The sequence below is a fragment of the Corylus avellana genome, chromosome 1 (genome assembly GCF_965113065.1).
Source record: "Corylus avellana chromosome 1, dhCorAvel1.hap1.2, whole genome shotgun sequence".
In the NCBI taxonomy this organism is placed as follows: Eukaryota; Viridiplantae; Streptophyta; class Magnoliopsida; order Fagales; family Betulaceae; genus Corylus; species Corylus avellana.
The window spans coordinates 464,197-483,834 of NC_142490.1; the positions used below are offsets into that span (position 1 = coordinate 464,197).

The window sequence follows — 19,638 nt, forward strand, 5'->3', positions numbered from 1 at the left end:
AAGTTCAAAATCATTTTTCTCAAACCAAAAAAAAGGGAGGGATGGTCAACTACTCAAGAGTGTAATTAGAATAGGTCGATCATCTTGCTACTCTTTATTAGGCAGTTGGTCATTTCGAGGGCCTTACTATTTTTTCATTACCACTTTTTATCAAATTTTTGCTTAAAAATATATTTTAAATTGTAGCTATTTTAACGTCAATTTGAGTCAGATGTAAACCGTGTCGGATACAAATCAAGCTTCATATATAGCCTAACATATAAAACTCACTTGTAGTTCACATATTGAACTAGAGATACAAGCTGCTTTTATTATCCATCTAGCTACTTAATTAATCGGTCATCATAGTCTTAGTAGTAAGATGCAATCATTATAGAGTGCATGTTGTGGCATTGTGTGTTGAAAATATGGTTTCTTTAAGTGTTAAGGTAAAAAAGAAAAGAAAAAGAAAAAGGAGTCGGCTAGTCCTAGCATGGAAGAGACATTTTTAATTTTAGGTGCTCTGCTTAGAAGCATGGGAGAGACACATCAAGCATGGATTAAGAGAAGCAAAAGGAGCATCTTTAAATACTGAAATAGACACAACCTTTTCCGATGTCTATTGCTTGTCCTATCCTCGTTGAATTGTCATCTGTCCACAAAAGGTGTTAAATGTTGTAGGATTTAATACGAAATTTATGAGTTATAATTGATAAGTTTATAATGTTTAATTAAATGGGTCTAATTATATTAACTTATATAGTTTTATACATGATACGCGATAATAAGATCTAAATCCAACACACAACCACGATTGTCATTCTAACATGGCATCATGCCATTTAAAATTATAAATGATATGATAATGCTAGCATAAATGAGATATTCTATTTAGAGCCTACCTAACTTTGCTAACTACAAAGTGATCATACAGAATTAGATCTGTAAAATGTAATATTGACCTCCAAATGAATCCTTTCCGTTTCACTTGGAATGAAGCGATAATTCATCAATACGACAGAATTAGTAATGAACTAACTTGAAATATTTTTACATTAAAATGTAATATTGACCTCCAAATGAATCCTTTCCGTTTCACTTGGAATGAAGCGATAATTCATCAATACGACAGAATTAGTAATAAACTAACTTGAAATATTTTTACATTAAAAAGGGAATGCTCAAAGAAGGGATATTTCTTAAAAGCGTGGTTCCCTAGAAAAGGGAAAAGGGAGGAAACCCATATCATACAACTCATGAAGATGAAGTTCTTTATGGGGGGGGAGCTTAGGTTGTAAAGTGACCCATAAATAATGACGCCAAGAGGGAAGAGCCTTTGTCATGTGCACCAAAGCCTTGTGCAAGTGAGATGAATACGTGAGTGCATTATAGCTACTGAAGCTTTTGTTCGCTCAATTGGGACCCCAAACAAGCGGGGACCAATGTCTATAAAAGCTTTTTTCACTACAAAACGTGGCGCTATCACAGCTCGACAAGTCTTTGTTGGAAAAGTTAGCCCTCTATTATTTCCGGGGCCACCTTTAGGCAGTGTTTGGACTTGGATTTGATACCAATCGTTATTTAATAATTTGTGTAGGCCCCGACTGGGCCTTTCAAATGATGGTTCATATTTGGGCTACTTCTACGCACATCAAGCCCATTAGGCCTGACTTTGATGGAATGTGCTTCACCTTTTATAAAGGGCCAAAAGTTGGGCCTATACCCCGGCCAGGAAACCCAAAAAAAATTCCTATGAACTTGAGAAAAGGTTTGGGAATTAGTTTCTTCAACAAACAAACAAGTCTGATTTGTACTTGGCGATTCAAATGGTAATATCATCTGGGCGATTACTAAGCGCCTCTCTACCATAGTTGTTGTCATAGGTGACCTATTCAATCAGCAGTTTCTTTTGGGATGTACTCTCTCATTATAGAAGGGGATGCAATCAACATCATCTTAGTCATTTAAAATCCGGATCTCTTTAAGGATTGAAACTTTGCTTCCATTATTTCGGATATCTATTTTTTCTTACTATCTTTTTATATCTGAAAAACTAGTAAAGTTTCTAAAAGTACTAATGTTCGAGCACATTTGTTAGCTAGACGGATTGCTTTCAACCTAGTGTTCGAAAACATTTACAATTGGTATCCCATTCTTTCTTTCATTCGGATCAAGAATAGGGAAGATCCCTCCTTGTAACTATTTCCTCATTCACTTAAAAAAAATAATAATAATAAAATTTAAAAATTTTGCACCTACTCAAGACAAAAAAAAAAAAAGGAAAAAAATAAATATTTAAAGGCCTAATCTTTCACATTTAAAATGGTGTTCATTACCACTAGGATCTATACTAACAAGATATGTAATTAATTATGTAATTCCTTCTATGAAATTTATTGTGATTTGATACGACATTAACACCTGATATACCTTTTATACAAATTTTTAAAGTTTAATCCATCGAATCATTGCTCAAGATATGCACATCCTTGGATGATTAGACTTTAATGTATTAATGTATTAAAGTACAAAATTAATGTACGAGAAATGTTAGATGTTCTTCTAGTATTTTCTTAGTATTATCTCAACTGTGATGTGACTTTTAAAATTACCAATAGATTAATGGTGATTTTAAAAGCCACATCACGATTAGGAGGACACCAGGAGAACATTAGAAGAACACCTAGCATTTTTCTTAATGTACTATACAAGATTTTTCTTCGATTCAGCCTATTTAGTTTAGAGTTTCTACTATGGGTCAATAAACTCATTTTATATATTTGACTCACATTCTCCTATAAATTTAATAGATCAACCATTAGATTTGTGAGATCATTATTGACTTATGTGGAATCCATATATAAGTCTATAAATCTAATGGTTAATTGTAAATAGAATATGAGCAAAATATAAGAAAAATATTGACCTCTAGCAATATATATTCAGCAAGCATTTTTTAAAAATGTACTAAAAATTCATATGTTGTATTAAAAATGCTTCGCATATGCATTTTAAACTATAAATTACATTTTTATTTTATAATTATCTTATAATACTGATGTTCAGACAAATATTTTGATTAGTGCTAGTTTTTTTTAAAAAAATTAAAGTTGATTGTGTCAATTTAATAAACTAAATTAGAAAAAATTCTTCCAACTAATTGAAGGATAATTTATAATTAGAAGAAATGGAATAAAATTCTAAAATAAAAAGTGAACCAAAGAAATGGTTAGGCAACCAAGAAAGCAACACCTTTCGGTTATGCCACGACCGGGTAAGAGGCCCACACCGAAAAGAACGGTGCCACGTGTTGCAGTGCAACTTGTCGGATGAAGGTGACATATTTTGATTTGTCCACATACAAACTTTGCTTCTTGTCACTCTCAAGCTTTTGCCTTTGGCTTTCGTTTGCCTTTTTGGGTTAATCAACGGTCAAACGTCATTTCCTTCCATTCCACCTAATCAACCTTCCACGTGTACGAACTCTCTAATCCTAACCCTCCGATTTTTGTCTATAAAAAAACCGCTGCTTTTGTCTCTCTTCTCAACGTTTTTAAAGAAATCTAACTGTAATCTACTGCTCCAACTCTCTCTTTCTCCCTTCGGTTATCTCAAAGCAGATTTTGGCTTCGCTTGTCATATTCAATTCATTTTGTTTGTTATTGGGCTCTTTGCTTTCTTTCCATCTGAGTGCTGATTCAAAGAACATCATCCAATGTTTGTCAAGAAGCTTGTTGAGAAGGCTGCAAAGAAGGTAAGTGGTTGATCGATCTTCTCTGTTCTTTGGTTCATCTGATCTCTTTCTCTGATTTATGTCATCTGGGTTCATTGTGAAAGAACATCTCAGTATAGCTACGGATGCCAAATATTTCACATTTTTCTATTTTGAACACTGTTCTTGTTGATTCCTTTCATTGCTTTTCTTTTCTTTAATTTCTTTTCCAAGCTTTCGGTGTTCACTGTTTTTGTTTGTTTATAGGTGTTGCTTCAATATTGGTACTTTCTTAAAGTTTTTTCAAAAGAAAATCAGCATTGGATTAAATATGTCATTAAAATAATTGCTCTCAGCTTGATTCTGCAAATCAAGCTTTCTTTGGAGACTTACCGATCTTGCTTCCTAATTTTCAATCTTTTTGGTAATAAAAAAGACTTGAGAAACATTTCTCTGAACAGTAACATTTTGCATTAATGGCGACTGTATGGTGTAGTGATTTGGTACAGCTAAACTGTGAAATGATAATTTAAAGGGTTTTTATTTGGTGGGTGAAATTGATTTTTGCTGTTAAATGAGAAATGGTTTTTATTCATCTTCCATTGAGTTTCATAGCAGTGACTAGTGGAGTGATACGTTTTGGCTGAATTTGTCTCGATTGACACTGATTTTTAGTTTCTTTCTTTTTATTGTCTCCGTCATTTGTTGAAATATACTTTCTCAAAATATTAATTAAATCATTAAATATATATTTTCTTTCGGTTTAAGTTTTTAGAATAATCTTATCTTGATTCATTTATTGGGTTAGCGTGTGAAGGGATTGAGAGATTAAGACAATCCGGATTTTTAGTATTTTAATTTCTTTTTTTTTTTGTTTTTAAAATTCTGACAAGGCCAAAGATAATCAAATATTTTATATGGTAAATATTATATTAACCTTAAACTCGGGTTTAAGACTATCATGGCCTAGGCCACGTGGCTTTCTAGTGTATCTATATATGACTATATCATTTATAGAGGCCAAAAACAAAGAAAAAAGATACTTCTTATCCTCAAGAATTTTTTGACCCTTCTATGAAATATTATAAACTTCATGAGGTGCCAATTGATGATTGGATCTTGATAAAAAAATTGTAAAAAAATAAGAAATGATGGATTAACAGTCAACATATTGCTCTAAATAATTCAACCAGTCAACGACTAAACATATCCACGTGATGGGCGGTGGTAAGTATTAATCCTACCCATATAGGTCTTTTTTTCAAGGAGTTGTTACCACTTACCATCTGATTTGTAAGGTCCTTTATGGTCAACGAATATCATCAAATCGCAGGATCTGTAATTCAATTTTCTATATATATATATTTCCCATTGGGGGAGGTCGGTTTTTTTTTTTGTTTTTTTTGACCCTTCTATGCTTTTTTGCTGGATCTTGCAGGGTTACATGATTTCATAATGAGTGGTATCTATGACTTAATTGATTTATATAGTCATTGCTGCATTTTCACTCGACAAAATAATAGTTAGTGTTAGAATATAAGAATGGATAATATTTATTGTTGAATAAGGCCAGTTAAAATACGAAATACAATCAAGATATTAATGGACATAATAATATCAACCTATACAAGAAAATATAATCAACCTAGACATGGAGGCAAACAAATACTCATTTCTCAATACTAAAGTAACTGGCCAGCAGGAAAATTCTATTTGGATTTGTTGAGCTTTTGATACATTATTGCTGCTCTTGTTGCAGCCTGGAGGAAATTCTGATGGTTTGAAATCAAGTGAGGTAGACCCACGAGTTGTGTTCCATTATGGGATCCCCTCTGGATCTACCATGTTCGCTTATGACTCCATTCAAAAGATACTTGCAATTTCTACAAAGTAAGTTGCCATTTGCCATTTGCCATTCCTTTTATTCCTAAGTTATCTTAAGTTGTGCTCTTTTGTATTTCTATAGCTCTATGTATTTTCACATGACCTGTGAATGATTTCAAAATATTGTGGATATGACAAAATTTTTCTCCAAATTAAATTGGAAAAATTCCTCAAACTCAGTTTATTAAAACTGGTATGTGTCTTTCGAACATGTAATTGTCATATGCATTTTTAATGCATATTGGAGCAAAACTTTGTCTTTGTGTCTGCATGTTTAGCTCAAGTTTCTTTTGGCATTTTCATTTTTTAAAATTTAACATTTTAATGTTTTATTGGATGGCAACTTTCTGTACTAATGAGCATCTATTCTGTGCACTAAATCTTATGAACAGTTGATGTTATTTTGCAAATATTCTATTAAATATGAAACGAATGGCATTCATACTAGTTTATTGCTTTGACTTTAAATCATTTCAATCTGTTTTATGATGGACTCCATAAATTTTGAATATATGGTTGATTATCTTGTCAAAATGTTGAAGCATTATTGACTCGATATTTGATTTTTTTTTTTTTTTTTAAATTCATTTTCTCCCCTCTCAGGTATGGCCGAATCAAGTTATTTGGAAAAGATAACACTCAGGCTTTACTTGAATCTAACGAGATAGTACCAAGCAAATTTTTGCAGGTCTTGTGTTCTTTTCCTTTTCATTTGCAGTTTTGGCTGCCATGAAATACTGATTATTCTTTAAGTATTGGAAAATCAATTTTCATCAGATTGTTCAGAACATTGTTTATCTAATATCAATCATGATATTTATCTTCAGTTTATGGAGAACCAAGGCATCCTTCTAAATATGACGTTGAAGAATCACCTTGAGGCAAGTTATTCCACTAGACTAATTGCTATTTAAAAAAGGAAAAAAATAATAATAATAATAATTTTTTTTTTTTTTTCTTTCATAACATCAAAATCTACTGCCAGTCCATGTTTTATGGATTGTGTTTTGAATAATAATTCTGGGAATTGATTTGCAAATCAAATTATAACTTAGGTTTGGGACATAGACAAGAAGGTGTTATCTCATGTGCTCGTTTTTAAGGAAGAAATTACCTCCTTTACAGTCATGCGTCACAGTAGTTACATGTAAGTGTTTATTATTGCCTCCAAATAAGGGATTCATTCACCACCTTCAACTAAGTGTAATATCTTATTGACAGGTATGTTGGAGATTCTAATGGTAATATTTCAGTTTTGAAGCTTCAAGAAGGACCATTTGGTATAGTACAAATGAAATACACTATACCTCTCTCAGTTTCTCATGGTGAGATACATTCCTGGCCAAATTTTTGTTCATATGCTGTTTATTCCTGGCCAAATTTTTGTTCATATGCTGTTTATTCCTGGCCAAATTTTTGTTCATATGCTGTTTATCTTTTTATTTTTTTATAGGAAATATTACTTAGAGTAGGAATTGATGATTCCGTATTTCTGTGAGTTTTTTTTTCTACTAACTTGTATTTGACCTTGTCTAAATAGTCTAATAAATTCTTTTACATTTTCTGCAAATCATTTTCCTTCTCTAATAATTTTTTTTTTTTTTTTTGGTACATAATGCATTTTCATTCCAAAATCTATCCTGTTCATTCATCTTGTTTAGGGAATATAACTGAAGTGTCTGGTGATACTGCTGTGCTGCATATTCTACCTCAACCAACAGCTGAAAGTAAGAGGTAGTTTCACCAACCTTGTTGGCCTCTTTTTTTTTTTCTTTTTTTTTTGACATGCCCACACAAGAGGGGGAGGGGGGATTCGAACGATTTAAGTTTTTATTTTTTAATCCTTATGTTTTATGAGTTATTGAATCCTCATTTTCCTCTTGTGCTATCTGTTTGAATGCAGACTTCTTATAATATTTAGAGATGGCTTAATTGCATTATGGGAAATTCGAGAAAGCAAGTCCATTTTCACAACAGGTGGACATATGTTGCAATCACTCTCTCATGAAGCAAAGAAAGTGACTTCTGCATGCTGGGCATGCCCTTTTGGAAGTAAAGTTGTTGTTGGGTACAGCAATGGAGAGATTTTCATATGGAGTATTCCTTCTACCACAACTCCAAGGACCGCTACAGCATCAGACCATGGTTCTCAAAATGTTCCTATAAGTAAACTTAATCTCGGGTATAAGATAGACAAAATTCCTATAGCATCATTAAAATGGGCTTATGCAGAAGGGAAAGCGAGTCGCCTATATGTTATGGGTGCCTCCAACTCTGTTTCAGGAAATTTTTTGCAGGTATTTGGCAGTTATGCTAGTAATATCATCGTAGGCCAATGAAGCAAATATGTTTATATTTGACATGTCTCTCAGTGTTCATATATCTTCATGTTAGTCCTGTCTCTCAGAATTGTCTTTTTTCCATTTCCTTGAACCAAAAAGTGAACCCATTCCATTTCCTTTTTTTTAAGTCTACTGGCTTTCTAGACATTATGAGTTGGATGAGGTAGCTTGAAACCTTCAGCGCCACCACAAAATCTGCTAGGATTAGAATTTTTCAGACCAAGCCCATCTTAATGACCATTTTTCTGTCTCAAAACATCACCTTAACTTCGCTTTTTGCGTTTTTGTGATCAACATTACTTTTTTATTTGATTCTGCAATATGCACAATTAAGTTGGATTATAATCATAAACTTTATTTTGATGAGGCAGGTAATGTTGTTGAATGAGCATACTGAATCTCGCACAATTAAGTTGGGGCTTCATTTGCCTGAGCCTTGCATTGACATGGAGATAATTTCTAGCAGTGAGCAATACAAACATAAACAAGATTGTCTCCTTTTGCTTGGAAAATCAGGAACTGCTTATGCCTATGATGATTGTTTGATTGAAAAGTATCTTCTACAATGCCAATCTAAGTCTCCAACCTCACTCCCAAAGGAGGTCAAGTTGAAAATGCCATTTGCTGATTCAAGTATCACTATAGCAAAATTTATTACAGACAGTCCTTGTATGCTTAGTCCTGCAGATGAGGTAATGCAACCTTTAATTTTTCCTTATAAGATCGTCTGCCTTCTTTTTTTAGCATTATGTGATTAGTTTAGTGATTTGGCCTAATGATTTCTTTGGTTTATTCAGGATTACATTCAAATGGCAGGAAATATTCCACCACTTCTGCCCTCCGAGACAAAACAGAAAGATGGAAGTCACTTGAATTCAACCAACTTTAGTGGATTTTCGAAGGTTAAAAACTTGTATATAACTGGACATAGTGATGGAGCCATAAATTTTTGGGATGTATCATGTCCCTTTCTTATTCCAATTTTCTCGATAAAGCAACAGGTAATTTTTGAAGTAATTGTTTATATTATTTGCATGAGCAGAAATGGACAACTACTTCTCTGTTGGTTTTCATTTTGTTATTCTAAGCATTTTCCTTACTGCTGGGCCGCTGGCTGGATGCACTGCTCAGACTTCTCACACTAGAACATTACCTTTTCAAAATGGGGGATAAAATAAAAGTGGCTTTTCAAAATATAATAAAGACTCAACAAATTATATTCTAGTCAAATTTGAATCTTTTGACTCCGACTTCCTGGGATGTCCTTGTTTCTTTATTAGGATTTCAGAATGCTATCTAGTCATAGAAGGATATTCAAGGCAGTTGCTTTCTATATTTCTTTGCTAGATTGTTGCAAAATGGATATACGTTTTTTTTTCTATTGTGCTTATTGTGCCTTTTCTTTTTTAATGCAGAGTGAGGATGATTTTTCATTAAGTGGTATAGCACTGACAGCATTGTATTTTGATGGCAAGTCTCAGCTTCTTGTTTCAGGAGATCAGAAGGGAACGGTGAATTGCCTCTGCTGATAGATTTTGTCAAATATGATCAATTTTTTAGTGTATTGGAAATTGTATTGGCGTTTTCACTCTATATATGATCTGCAGGTTCGCATCTTTAAATTTAAGCCCGAACCGTATGCCACAGAAAACACTTTCATGTCACGCTCAGGTATTTTTAAGTGCATGATTCAACTACTGTGAAGTTTTAGGCCTTGCCTTGATTCTCAAGCTTACATCTTAGTCCAAGTGTGATGATGGCAAGTTCATCCTTTGGCAGGCAGTACAAAGAAGGGAAACAATCACATCATCCATAGTGTTAAGCTTATAAAGATTAATGGCTCCGTGCTTTCTATGAACATTAGCTGCAGCTCAAGACATCTTGCTGTTGGGTCTGATCAAGGATATGTGAGCTTACTAACTTTTCTTCTGGCTCTTCCCTTATGTTTTTATTGTTGATGTGTTGTTGTTGACATACTTATAAGATTGTGCCCCCAGGCCTTGGGTTAGATGACCTGTTTTTGGAGGTACTTTGAGAATAACAGAGACATTAGTATTACGAATTAATTAATCAAATGCTGGAAAGGCCCCCGGACCTTGGCTTAGATGGATAGGTATGGGATTGGGTTGGGAAAGATTTTAAGTTTAAATCTTGCCTAGTAAAGTAATTCAACAAATACTAGATATTCCTTAATATGGTTGATCTTCTATTATAATGGATAGTACATTTTAAGAATAAATTTTGGTTGGAAGTAGCAGGTCAAGCTTGGACTTGATAACTTTTTTTTTTGATAGGTAAAAAATAAAATTAAAGGCATGACATTGATTGTCCCTAAGGAGTATCTCAATTGGTTAGGAACTATGCTTCATGAAACAGAGGTTACTAGTTTGAATCTCCTCTTTCTCCTCTCCTTTGGGAAAAAGATAACTAAGAAAGTTAAATGCATGACACTGATAATCTTAATGAGCTTCAACTAATGACTAATAATTAGTTAGTGGGAGTAAAAAACTTAGGTCTCTTCTATCTTGAGTTCAAAGCAACCAACTAGGATGTGTGAAATTGTAAAATTAAACAACTGGCACACTTTACATCTACTTTCACTGTATTATAATACTTTCTGTTGGAAGGTTCGTTGTATTCAATTTTATAATTTTTAAATAGTATCTATATGTAACAGAGTTTAATTTCTTTGTTTTTCAAATAGGTTTTTTGTTTATTATTGGGTTTTATGCAACTCCATGAAAATTATCACCTTCCACGGAGGTTATAAAAGAAAAACAATGCAACTCTTGATGAATAGTTGCATTGCATTCTAAAAATAGAGATGGGGTCAGACAGATTCTATATACAATTTCCTGACCATTTTGTTTTTCTTTGTCCTCCTGGATTTCCACGTTAACAGGAAGATCCTCCCAACTTATCTCTATTCTATTTCCTTCAAATTCCTTCACTATCAACTCATTTTTCTTACAGGTTTCTGTAATTGATATGGAAGGGCCCACTCTATTATATCAAAACCATATTGCAAGTGAAATTCGTACTGGTGTCATCTCTTTGCAATTCCAAGCCTGCAGTTTACATGGTTTTGAGAAGAATGTTTTAGTGGTTGCAACAATGGATTCATCTGTCCTGGCTCTCGACAGTGATACTGGAAACATCCTGGGCACTAACAGGGTTCGCCCCAAGAAACCTTCTAAAGCTCTATTCATGCAGATCTTGGGTGAGTGCTACTGGCTTCAGGTTTCTACTTGACAGGATAATCAATAAATGAATCTATCACAAATGTTGGTACCTTAAGTATTACCTCTACAATGATCAGTTAATATACTCATGAGGGAAATAATAATTATTTTTTATTTCACAGATGGGCGTGATACATCAAATAGTCAAGATCTGATCAAAGGGAATGCCTTGGAGGATGGCACACCAAAGCTGATAGCATTGCTATGTTCTGAGAAAGCTGTGTATGTCTATTCTTTAACACATCTTGTTCAGGTAAGCAGTGATTTATTTTTGTCAGTAGTCATGAACCGGTGAATTATTTAAGCTCATATCTAACCTTCCCTCTCCTTTGTCTCAGGGAGTTAAGAAGGTGTCCCATAAGAAGAAGTTTCAGAACTCTTCTTGTTGCTGGGCATCAACATTTTATAGTCCCTCTAATGTTGGGCTTATACTCCTTTTTACTAGTGGAAAAATTGAAATAAGGTGCTGAATTTTCTTAATCTGTATTTCCTTAGTTTTCGTACCATTTTTTAGCATTTTGTCAAAATGGACAAAGATATAGGTGGCGTTTGATAACCAATTTTAAGAGTTTTTTTTTTTTTTGTGTGTTTGTGTGTTTTGGTTGAAAAAGTATTTTGATGTAACATAAAGGTGAAAAAAGTTAAGAGTTTGTTGTTTGTTAATGTTTAGACTTTTTTTTAGTAGAAATGAAAAAGGAAAGTGACAAATAGTTAGCAAACCAGGTTATATAGAAAAGAAAGGGATGCTATTTATGGCTAGTCCATGACAGATAAGACGATATCATTGTTAGCACGTTATACTCATAACTCATTGCATGTAGTTAGCTTCTATCCCATAACTGCAATAGTATTCTTACACATAACGCCTATGTTGAACATGATAATTACAATTCATATCAAGAAAAGAAGATGAAGATTTAAATTTATTAGGAATTTTGAGAAGAATATTTTTAGAATAGAAAGCAGCATAATACATGTTTGTGGGCTAGTTTCGCACGTGTCTAGTATTTTGGGTTGTTTTGGGCTACTATTGGAATTGAATTGTGATGTGTTTCCAAGTAATTTTGTCTGGTATATGATCATGTCTAGGGCAAAAAGAAACCACGTATGCATTGAAATGGATTTGAAACCATTTAATTACTCTAGTTTCTGATTTGTATATATTTAAAGTGTATAATGTGATTTAGTACATTTTAGCTTATACATCTGCTTGTGAAATGTCAGGTCCTTGCCAGATTTATCCCTAATAAAGGAGACGTCAATAAGAGGTTTCACGTATTCTACGTCAAAACCAAATTCATTCTCTGACATTTCAATATGCGGTTCATCAGAAGGAGAACTTGTTGTGGTATGACATAGTGGACTTCTTATTTCAAATAAGTTTCCTGGGGGACATAATCTTGGAGATGCTCAGACCAATTGCTTAACTTTATTCATGCACAGGTTAATGGTGATCAGGAAATCTTTGTCATCTCAGTTTTGTTCCAAAAGAAAACATTTAGGTATATACATGTACTTAAAGAAAAAAGTTTTAATTGTTTATTTGAATTACTCCTTCCTACTCAAATGTCAAATCTTTTAATTTTCTATATGAAATTTCTGTCGTGTTTTTCGGAAAGGAAATAGCTCTCTATCTTTCTGTTTGAAAACCTATGGAGTAGAGAGACGGCTATTGCAATAAGTAGAATTGTAAAGAAAAAGTGCATTCAATGCCTCTATTTATATGTTTTGCTCGAATTCATTCTAGGCTTCTGGACACTATCAGCCACATTTACAGGAAAGATTTGATGCTTTCACAAGAAGGGCTTGCCTGTCAACCCATTGTCTACAAGGAAAGGAAAAAGGTAGATAGTAATTGATAACGTTTGAACTTTCCCTATGACCCTATGTATGTTCTCAAACTAATGCTGTTCTGCATTATTTGGCGTGACAGGGTATATTTAGCTCTGTTATTAAAGATATTACAGGCAGTAAAGCAAAGCATGTACCTCATGTGGAAATAGAAGATGCTAGAGAAAGTATAGAAGAACTTCACACGATCTTTTCAACAGTTAACTTTCCAAGTGAAACTGAGAATAGAGATAACCTGGTCTCGGATGAAGATGAAATAGACTTAGACATAGGTATGAATTTCATGCTTATAACATATTTCTTTATTATCTATTCTTATATTCCCAAATGGATCTTGAGATAGAAACTACATGGTCTTTTGTTTTTGAAGATGACATCATCCTTGATGATCCTGGAGAAAAGCCGAAAGAACAGAGTATGTTGACAGCTCTTAATAAGAAGAAAATATCAAGCACATTTCAGACTTTAAAAGGTGAGTACAAGATAGATCCCTGTATGTGCAAGCAATTAAACTTCATTCATAGACTTTCTTATTTTTCTTATCATTTTAGTTTGTGACTTCTTTGTCATCAAGCACTATGTGTTCCAATTAGCAAATATAGACTGAGTTGGCTTTTTGCCTATTAATGCCATAATAAATTGGTTCAACTTATGTGACATAAAAATGAGTACCAAACTGGATAACACTATACATCTTATATGTCCTATTAGCCATAACAACCAGTATTTTCTACTTTTGATGAAGTTTGCCAAATGAAAGTAACATTCTTTTTTCAACTTATATATGATCTTTTGTATGGAATATGCTAATGCTTCAATCTTTTCTCGGATTTCAATATTTAGTATTTTAAGACAGAAGTTAAAACTGCAGAATAAGTGCACAACAAAATTAAGAGATTGCCAAAGGGGTCCAGTCCCTAGGGCGCCAACCAACATGGTCTGAAGACAGTGACTAGAAGATTGTTTAGACACACTAGTTGACTCGTCAAAAATTATTTCAATTTTCAGGAAAGTTGAAACAGATGCAGGGCAAGAACCAGAAGAGTTCCATCAGTGAAGAGCAGCAAGAGGAGAAGGTCGGTGCAGTTGATCAAATTAAGAAGAAATATGGGTTTTCTTCATCTGGTGTAAGTCTCCATCCAATTATGCACATCCTCTAATACGTTCAACTTATTTGGTACAATGTTTTGAATCGGATAGGCTTGGAAAATATAGCTCTAGAATTGCACTCATTATTATTATTATTATTTTCTTTTTTCCTTTTTCCCCCTTTTCTGGGGCACTCTATTAATCAAAGTAAAGTATATGAATTGGTCTCCACTATCTAACCAAATTGAATATAAAGCTATATGATATTTTGATATGTGCTGTTCAGTTATTTGCCTAGCAGAGTGTACTCCACGAAAAATTTCGTTACAAAGATATAAAACGACTTATTGATTAATATTCAATTTGTATTACTTATGAGTAGTAAATCATGGCCGGGATGTTTTGCAATTTTTGGATCATCCTAACATAGCAATGCCAGTGTTTTGCAAAAATGCATAATTTCTTTTTCTTTGACTGCAGGAATCTAGAGTTGCTAAAATGGCAGAAAGCAAACTGCAAGAGAACTCGAGTAGGTTGCAGGTAACTCTCTAATTAAGTTGCAGGAGCCAGGTGTCTGTGTTATCTGTTTGTTGTGTAATTCTCAGATAGTGACCATGTTCAGTATGCAGACACAATCTTTTGTTGAAACTCTGTAGTCTAAAGTAGTGGTTTTCTAGATGTTGCTTAAACTATACCAAGTCAGTAATGTTTGGTTATTTTCCCATAAAATGAAAAGTTCCCAGGGATGGGAAAGGGGTTAGTTCTTTTGCAATTGATGTACATGAATTTGCATTCTTCTTGGCGCACATAAGTGTTGTAGAATGTATAATTTAATGGAAGCTTTTGCATCATTGAGCAGGGGATTGGCCTGAGAGCTACTGAGATGCAAGACACAGCAAAGTCATTCTCATCTATGGCAGAACAAGTGCTGCAAATCGAACAGCAGAAGCGAAGCTCATAATTCTAATGGATATATTGATCAGAAATGGATTACTGCATTGTAAATTTTTTTTTTTTGTGTGTTTGATTTGTTTCTGTTTACTTGATTCTTTGGAATGTATATTCCTTTCCATATAGCTGGAAGCCTGGAAAATAAGATGTGCTGCAGTGTGATAGTGGAATACTTTCAGACAGATATGTAAAGAATTGTTTTTGTGTATATAACGGATGGGATGGAGATATATACACTGTTCGTTTCCTTTCCTTTTACCTTCTTAAATGCTAATGGCAACGGATAAACTTAAACGAACTCGCAAGATTTTGGTTTAAAATGGAGCACAATTTTGCCTAACGCCCTAAACAGAAGCTATAATTATTATTTTCTCCTAGTTTTTTTTTGACATCATATACAAGTAAAACGAAGTGCCTAGAAAAATATTCAACATCATGCAGCTTTAGAATTTCTCGCCTTACATCAGTGAATGCTATATTGGGCTTGGGTAGAGGCTGAGTGGTAGCTATGTGCCAGTTGAAAAATGGCCCAAGTAATTTGTGAAGAGATGGGACCTGAACCAGGGTGACTTGGACTTTTATTGGGATCAAAGCAATTAAAGATTCAATTTTAGCATTCTCAAGCCGGCTTCGAACGACTAATCCTCTACTAGTTTTCTTTTGCAGTTCCAAATACTAGTATAACAGAGTTATTTGCCAATTTTCGAATACCACGAGCATGGAAGCTTGACAGTACATATTTAGCTTAATCCAACTCTCTCTCTCTTATGAAAACATATTTGGTAACCGATATGAAAACCACTATTCAATGAATAAGAACCAGTGTTTGTCTAGCAGTCACTACATGGCCATTGGAACAATCTGGCAGGGTGGTGGCCATTATGTGTTTGTCGATTGCCAGCAGCCACCACGACCACCTAACTGTCCTAGTGTTTACCATATATACAGAACCCAATATTTGGGGCAACACCTATTGTTTATTCAGCAAATCTACCAATATGGAATATATGTGATCTTTAACAGCATCCCTGTTACTTGTGCTCAATGTAAAAATGGTTGCCCCTGGGTGATTCTTCAACCTTGAAACTGCAGAAATTCAGACACCCTAGTCATTTAGAAAACGAGCACAAAAGCAAGAAGGGAGAAAACTATGTTGCTAGACCAAGTCTGAAACTTCGTTTAATAGAAGTGTCTAACTACCCCTTTAATCCTGTTTTAGCTTTTGAAAAAGCAGAGGAACCTTCCTTTTGAAGGGTCCAAAAGACTTTTTATACCTAATTTACAATACCCTCTTGCATAACCTTAAGATTCTTGGTTCCCTATTTACAAAAGTATCATCACAAGTCTATGACAACTTAAGTAGTGATGAGGCCAAAATATTTATGTGTCAGTCAAATGTACCTCCAGGAATATCATGGCCAAATTTCGGAATAGGGACAGAAGCCAAAATTGGGATGCTTGATTCAAGAACTTTCAGAACTGCCGGGAAGAAAGATGAACTGTACATCTCCATCTTCCCAACCTCATCAATGATGAAGAGATCAGTATCCTCTCTGACCTAATAACAATTTGCAAGCCTTTAGAAACACCTCTAGAATTGCAAAAAGACAAATAAGCTTGTATATGTTAATAGCTCGTCTTTGACAAACCAACTCACCTGCAACTCAGGTAGCGCCAGTGACTCAAATGATGTTATATCTACTTTGTACTTCCCGACATTGGGCCATCTAAAGGACTCGGGACTGCCATTGCAAAAGATCCATTAGCTGGGGTTGAAAATTACGACAAATTAAAATGATCAGTTAAAAGAAAAAAAGTAGTTTATGTTCAGGAGAAAAAGCAATTTGGTAGTATGAGGTAACATGGTCCGTAACTTCCCATGCATTTTAAGAAAACAAATCTAGAAACCAATGAAACCAAGGAAAGATTCATATGTCTATCCAACTAAGCGAAACATGCTATAGTTCATCAGAATGCATTCTTTTTTGATAAGAGTTCATCAGAATGCATTCAACAGTCAGAATTATTAGTACTTAACCAAAAAAAAAAAAAACACTCAGAATTATTAGAGAGAAAAAAAGTACTGACTGCTAGTAGCACTTCTAATGAGGAATATGTTTAATGGGTGTAGTTAATTTTTGCCAAACAACCTTGTAAGTTTTCCAGCTTCTTTTAGATCTTGCAGTATCAAAAAATAAATAAAAACTTTTGTTTCCAAAAGAGAAGAGAAAGATGTTCGACGCATAACAAAGATGGGAAAGAAATATCCGACCAATCTTTAATGTGAAGGAGTTGAGTTAGTCAACAGACACCACATTAATCGGTTGAAAACAAAATGAATGTGCAGTCAGAATGTAAAAGATTGTAAACCTTGCTCTATTATAAGTTCACTATTTCACTGTGTTCAATCTTTAAGCTTTAAATTTTTATCCTTCCCTACTTGTTCATTCACCACTGCAACAAGCAAACACCATTTAGAAACCAATTGTTAAGCAATCCTTCAGATGTCAATTAAAGGACCGTCATGTTCCATGAACAAAAATCAAACTCAAGTTCTATTGGCATGTGAAATCGGTAATAACAGCACAATTAATCAATTACATGGAATGACATTACTAAAGATCCCAAATTTGAACGTGTTCTTCCAAAAAAAGATTTGATATATGGGCTTTTGTATATAGAATCATCACATTCAGCATCAAAGATATAAATACAAGAGAAGCCATGAGATATGACCGAGCAAAGAAAAATGAAAAGAGAGAGGAGACCTTGAAATAGTGGAGGAGGCGAGTCGACCTCTACGGCCATCTAAAGTGACCACCTCAAAACCCACCCTCTCGCTTCCTTGTCTAACTTCACCTACAAAACCACCATCACAAAACTTCATACAAGCAAATAAACCCAAATCACTTACAAAAAATAAGAATAAAAAATAGACCCAATTCATCAGGAAGCAAGACAAAGAGATAGAGAGAGCATACGACTGTAAAAGCCCTGAACTTTCAAGCTGGGGTTGGAGGCTTTTAGGGCTTCAATAACTCTCATAATCAGTGTGGTTTTACCCACACCCTGCAAGAAAAAAATACCCAGAGTCTTACAACAAGACATTATATTACAAGCTTCTATTACCAAATGGAATTCGCTTACAGGAGGGCCGGTGACGAGGAAGCATTTGCCCGGACCGGCCATTGTTCAGCTGGGAACCCGGTGAGGAGAGTAGTGAGGATGCAAATGTTTTGTAGCGCGAGAGAATTATGCAACGCCAAAATCAACGGTTCGGATTTTTCCGAAGTAGACTGCATTTGTGATGTTAAATTAAATTTTGAAAAAAATATATTGTTTGCGAGTGTATTTTTTTTAAAAAAATAATAATAATGTTTTCAAATGTTAAACTATAATTTTAAAAAAAAATGTTAAATGTTAAACTATAATTTTAATAAATACTTAACTCTATTTTAAAAAATCATAAATCTAAAAAAATTATTGAGAGGTTGACAGACAGCCTCATAACCACTCCCATGAGCCCTTTTAAGCTCAAAAGATGTTAGTCACTTTTATTGAACTTATTAATAACATATAGCGTTACTCTTAATAACATATTAACGACAAGGCCCAAAATAAAGGGATGACCGTAGTATAAGTTGTTTGGCTAACTAATAATATCTGTTTAATCCCAATTACAGTCTAAAAGTCGGTGATATATGTTTTACTTTATAAATTTGCCAACGATGGCATCGGTGTATCAACGAGTTTGGCTTTTTTTGGTGGTCGTTTATTAACAAAGGCGTAGATGGCAAATGAATTTTGGGCTCAACTCAATGGCATTTTCACCCCACAAGTATGAGGTGGTAAATGAAAGCTTCCCAACGGTGTTTTCTTGGCTATTCATTATTTCCGTAAGTTTACTATTCCCTGACTGATATAAAATTCTCGTCCAAGTAAAATGGCCTTTTAAGCCACCCTTCACCTCAGAGAATGGGGTGACGGACGTACCTTGAGTTGAAAATACGCCACAAAATAGACTTATTTCCCATTACGTTGACCGCATCAAGATTCGCCCACCCTTGATCCCTTCTAACCAACTATTCACCAAAGCCAAGGATTCTAAATATCAATATCTTCAGTGTATGGCCAAACCAATTAGCAACCTCCTCAAGACATCGCTCCTGCTTCAGGCCAATAAAGAACCTAGTGAGAGAGATTGAAAACCTAACAAAAACATCTTCCTGTCACCCAAGGATCCCATCACTTGGGTAGCCTCCACGAACCCCCTTTTGCAGCCGAGTATTCCAAAAAGGGGCTTGGAATGACCTGTAACCCCAAAGTTGATTCCCCAAGAGTGCCGGTTCCAGGTCATTTGAAAAAAGAATGGCCTACATTGGACAATAAGTTGGCAAAACAGTTCAAGTTTCACGCAACAAAGCCTGAGCTACCACAAATTTTGTCAACAGCACCAGGACCCAGCTCCCCTATCAAGTTTCACGCGTAATTCCAAGGGTCTTAATCTAAATCCGTGATATTCCGAAAGCACATGACCACAAATCATAATAGCTAGAAGATTTAACAGCAAAATGGAAAAAACAAAAGA

The 19,638-nt window shown here is 34.3% G+C and overlaps 2 protein-coding genes across 2 annotated transcripts; one reads left to right on the forward strand and one right to left on the reverse strand.

The window, feature by feature from the left end:
- Nucleotides 1-3,552: 3,552 nt before the first annotated feature.
- On the forward strand, nt 3,553-15,318 carry DAW1 (Transducin/WD40 repeat-like superfamily protein). Its single transcript, XM_059582436.2, has 24 exons — nt 3,553-3,733; nt 5,451-5,581; nt 6,179-6,263; nt 6,403-6,456; nt 6,631-6,722; nt 6,797-6,900; nt 7,237-7,309; nt 7,479-7,872; nt 8,289-8,609; nt 8,715-8,918; nt 9,333-9,428; nt 9,525-9,588; nt 9,697-9,824; nt 10,891-11,137; nt 11,282-11,412; nt 11,498-11,622; nt 12,384-12,507; nt 12,603-12,661; nt 12,907-13,003; nt 13,093-13,282; nt 13,381-13,482; nt 14,019-14,137; nt 14,580-14,639; nt 14,959-15,318. Exons 1-24 carry the CDS (start codon nt 3,695-3,697, stop codon nt 15,058-15,060), a joined length of 3,141 nt encoding a protein of 1,046 aa, XP_059438419.2. The 5' UTR covers nt 3,553-3,694; the 3' UTR covers nt 15,061-15,318.
- A 365-nt stretch (nt 15,319-15,683) lies between these two features.
- LOC132171628 (uncharacterized) lies at nt 15,684-18,380 on the reverse strand. The gene is made up of 6 exons (XM_059582999.2): nt 18,198-18,380; nt 18,032-18,119; nt 17,819-17,909; nt 16,708-16,792; nt 16,452-16,608; nt 15,684-16,136 (listed from the first exon to the last, which is right to left on the reverse strand). Exons 1-6 carry the CDS (start codon nt 18,237-18,239, stop codon nt 16,021-16,023), a joined length of 579 nt encoding a protein of 192 aa, XP_059438982.2. The 5' UTR covers nt 18,240-18,380; the 3' UTR covers nt 15,684-16,020.
- Between the last annotated feature and the right edge of the window lie 1,258 nt (nt 18,381-19,638).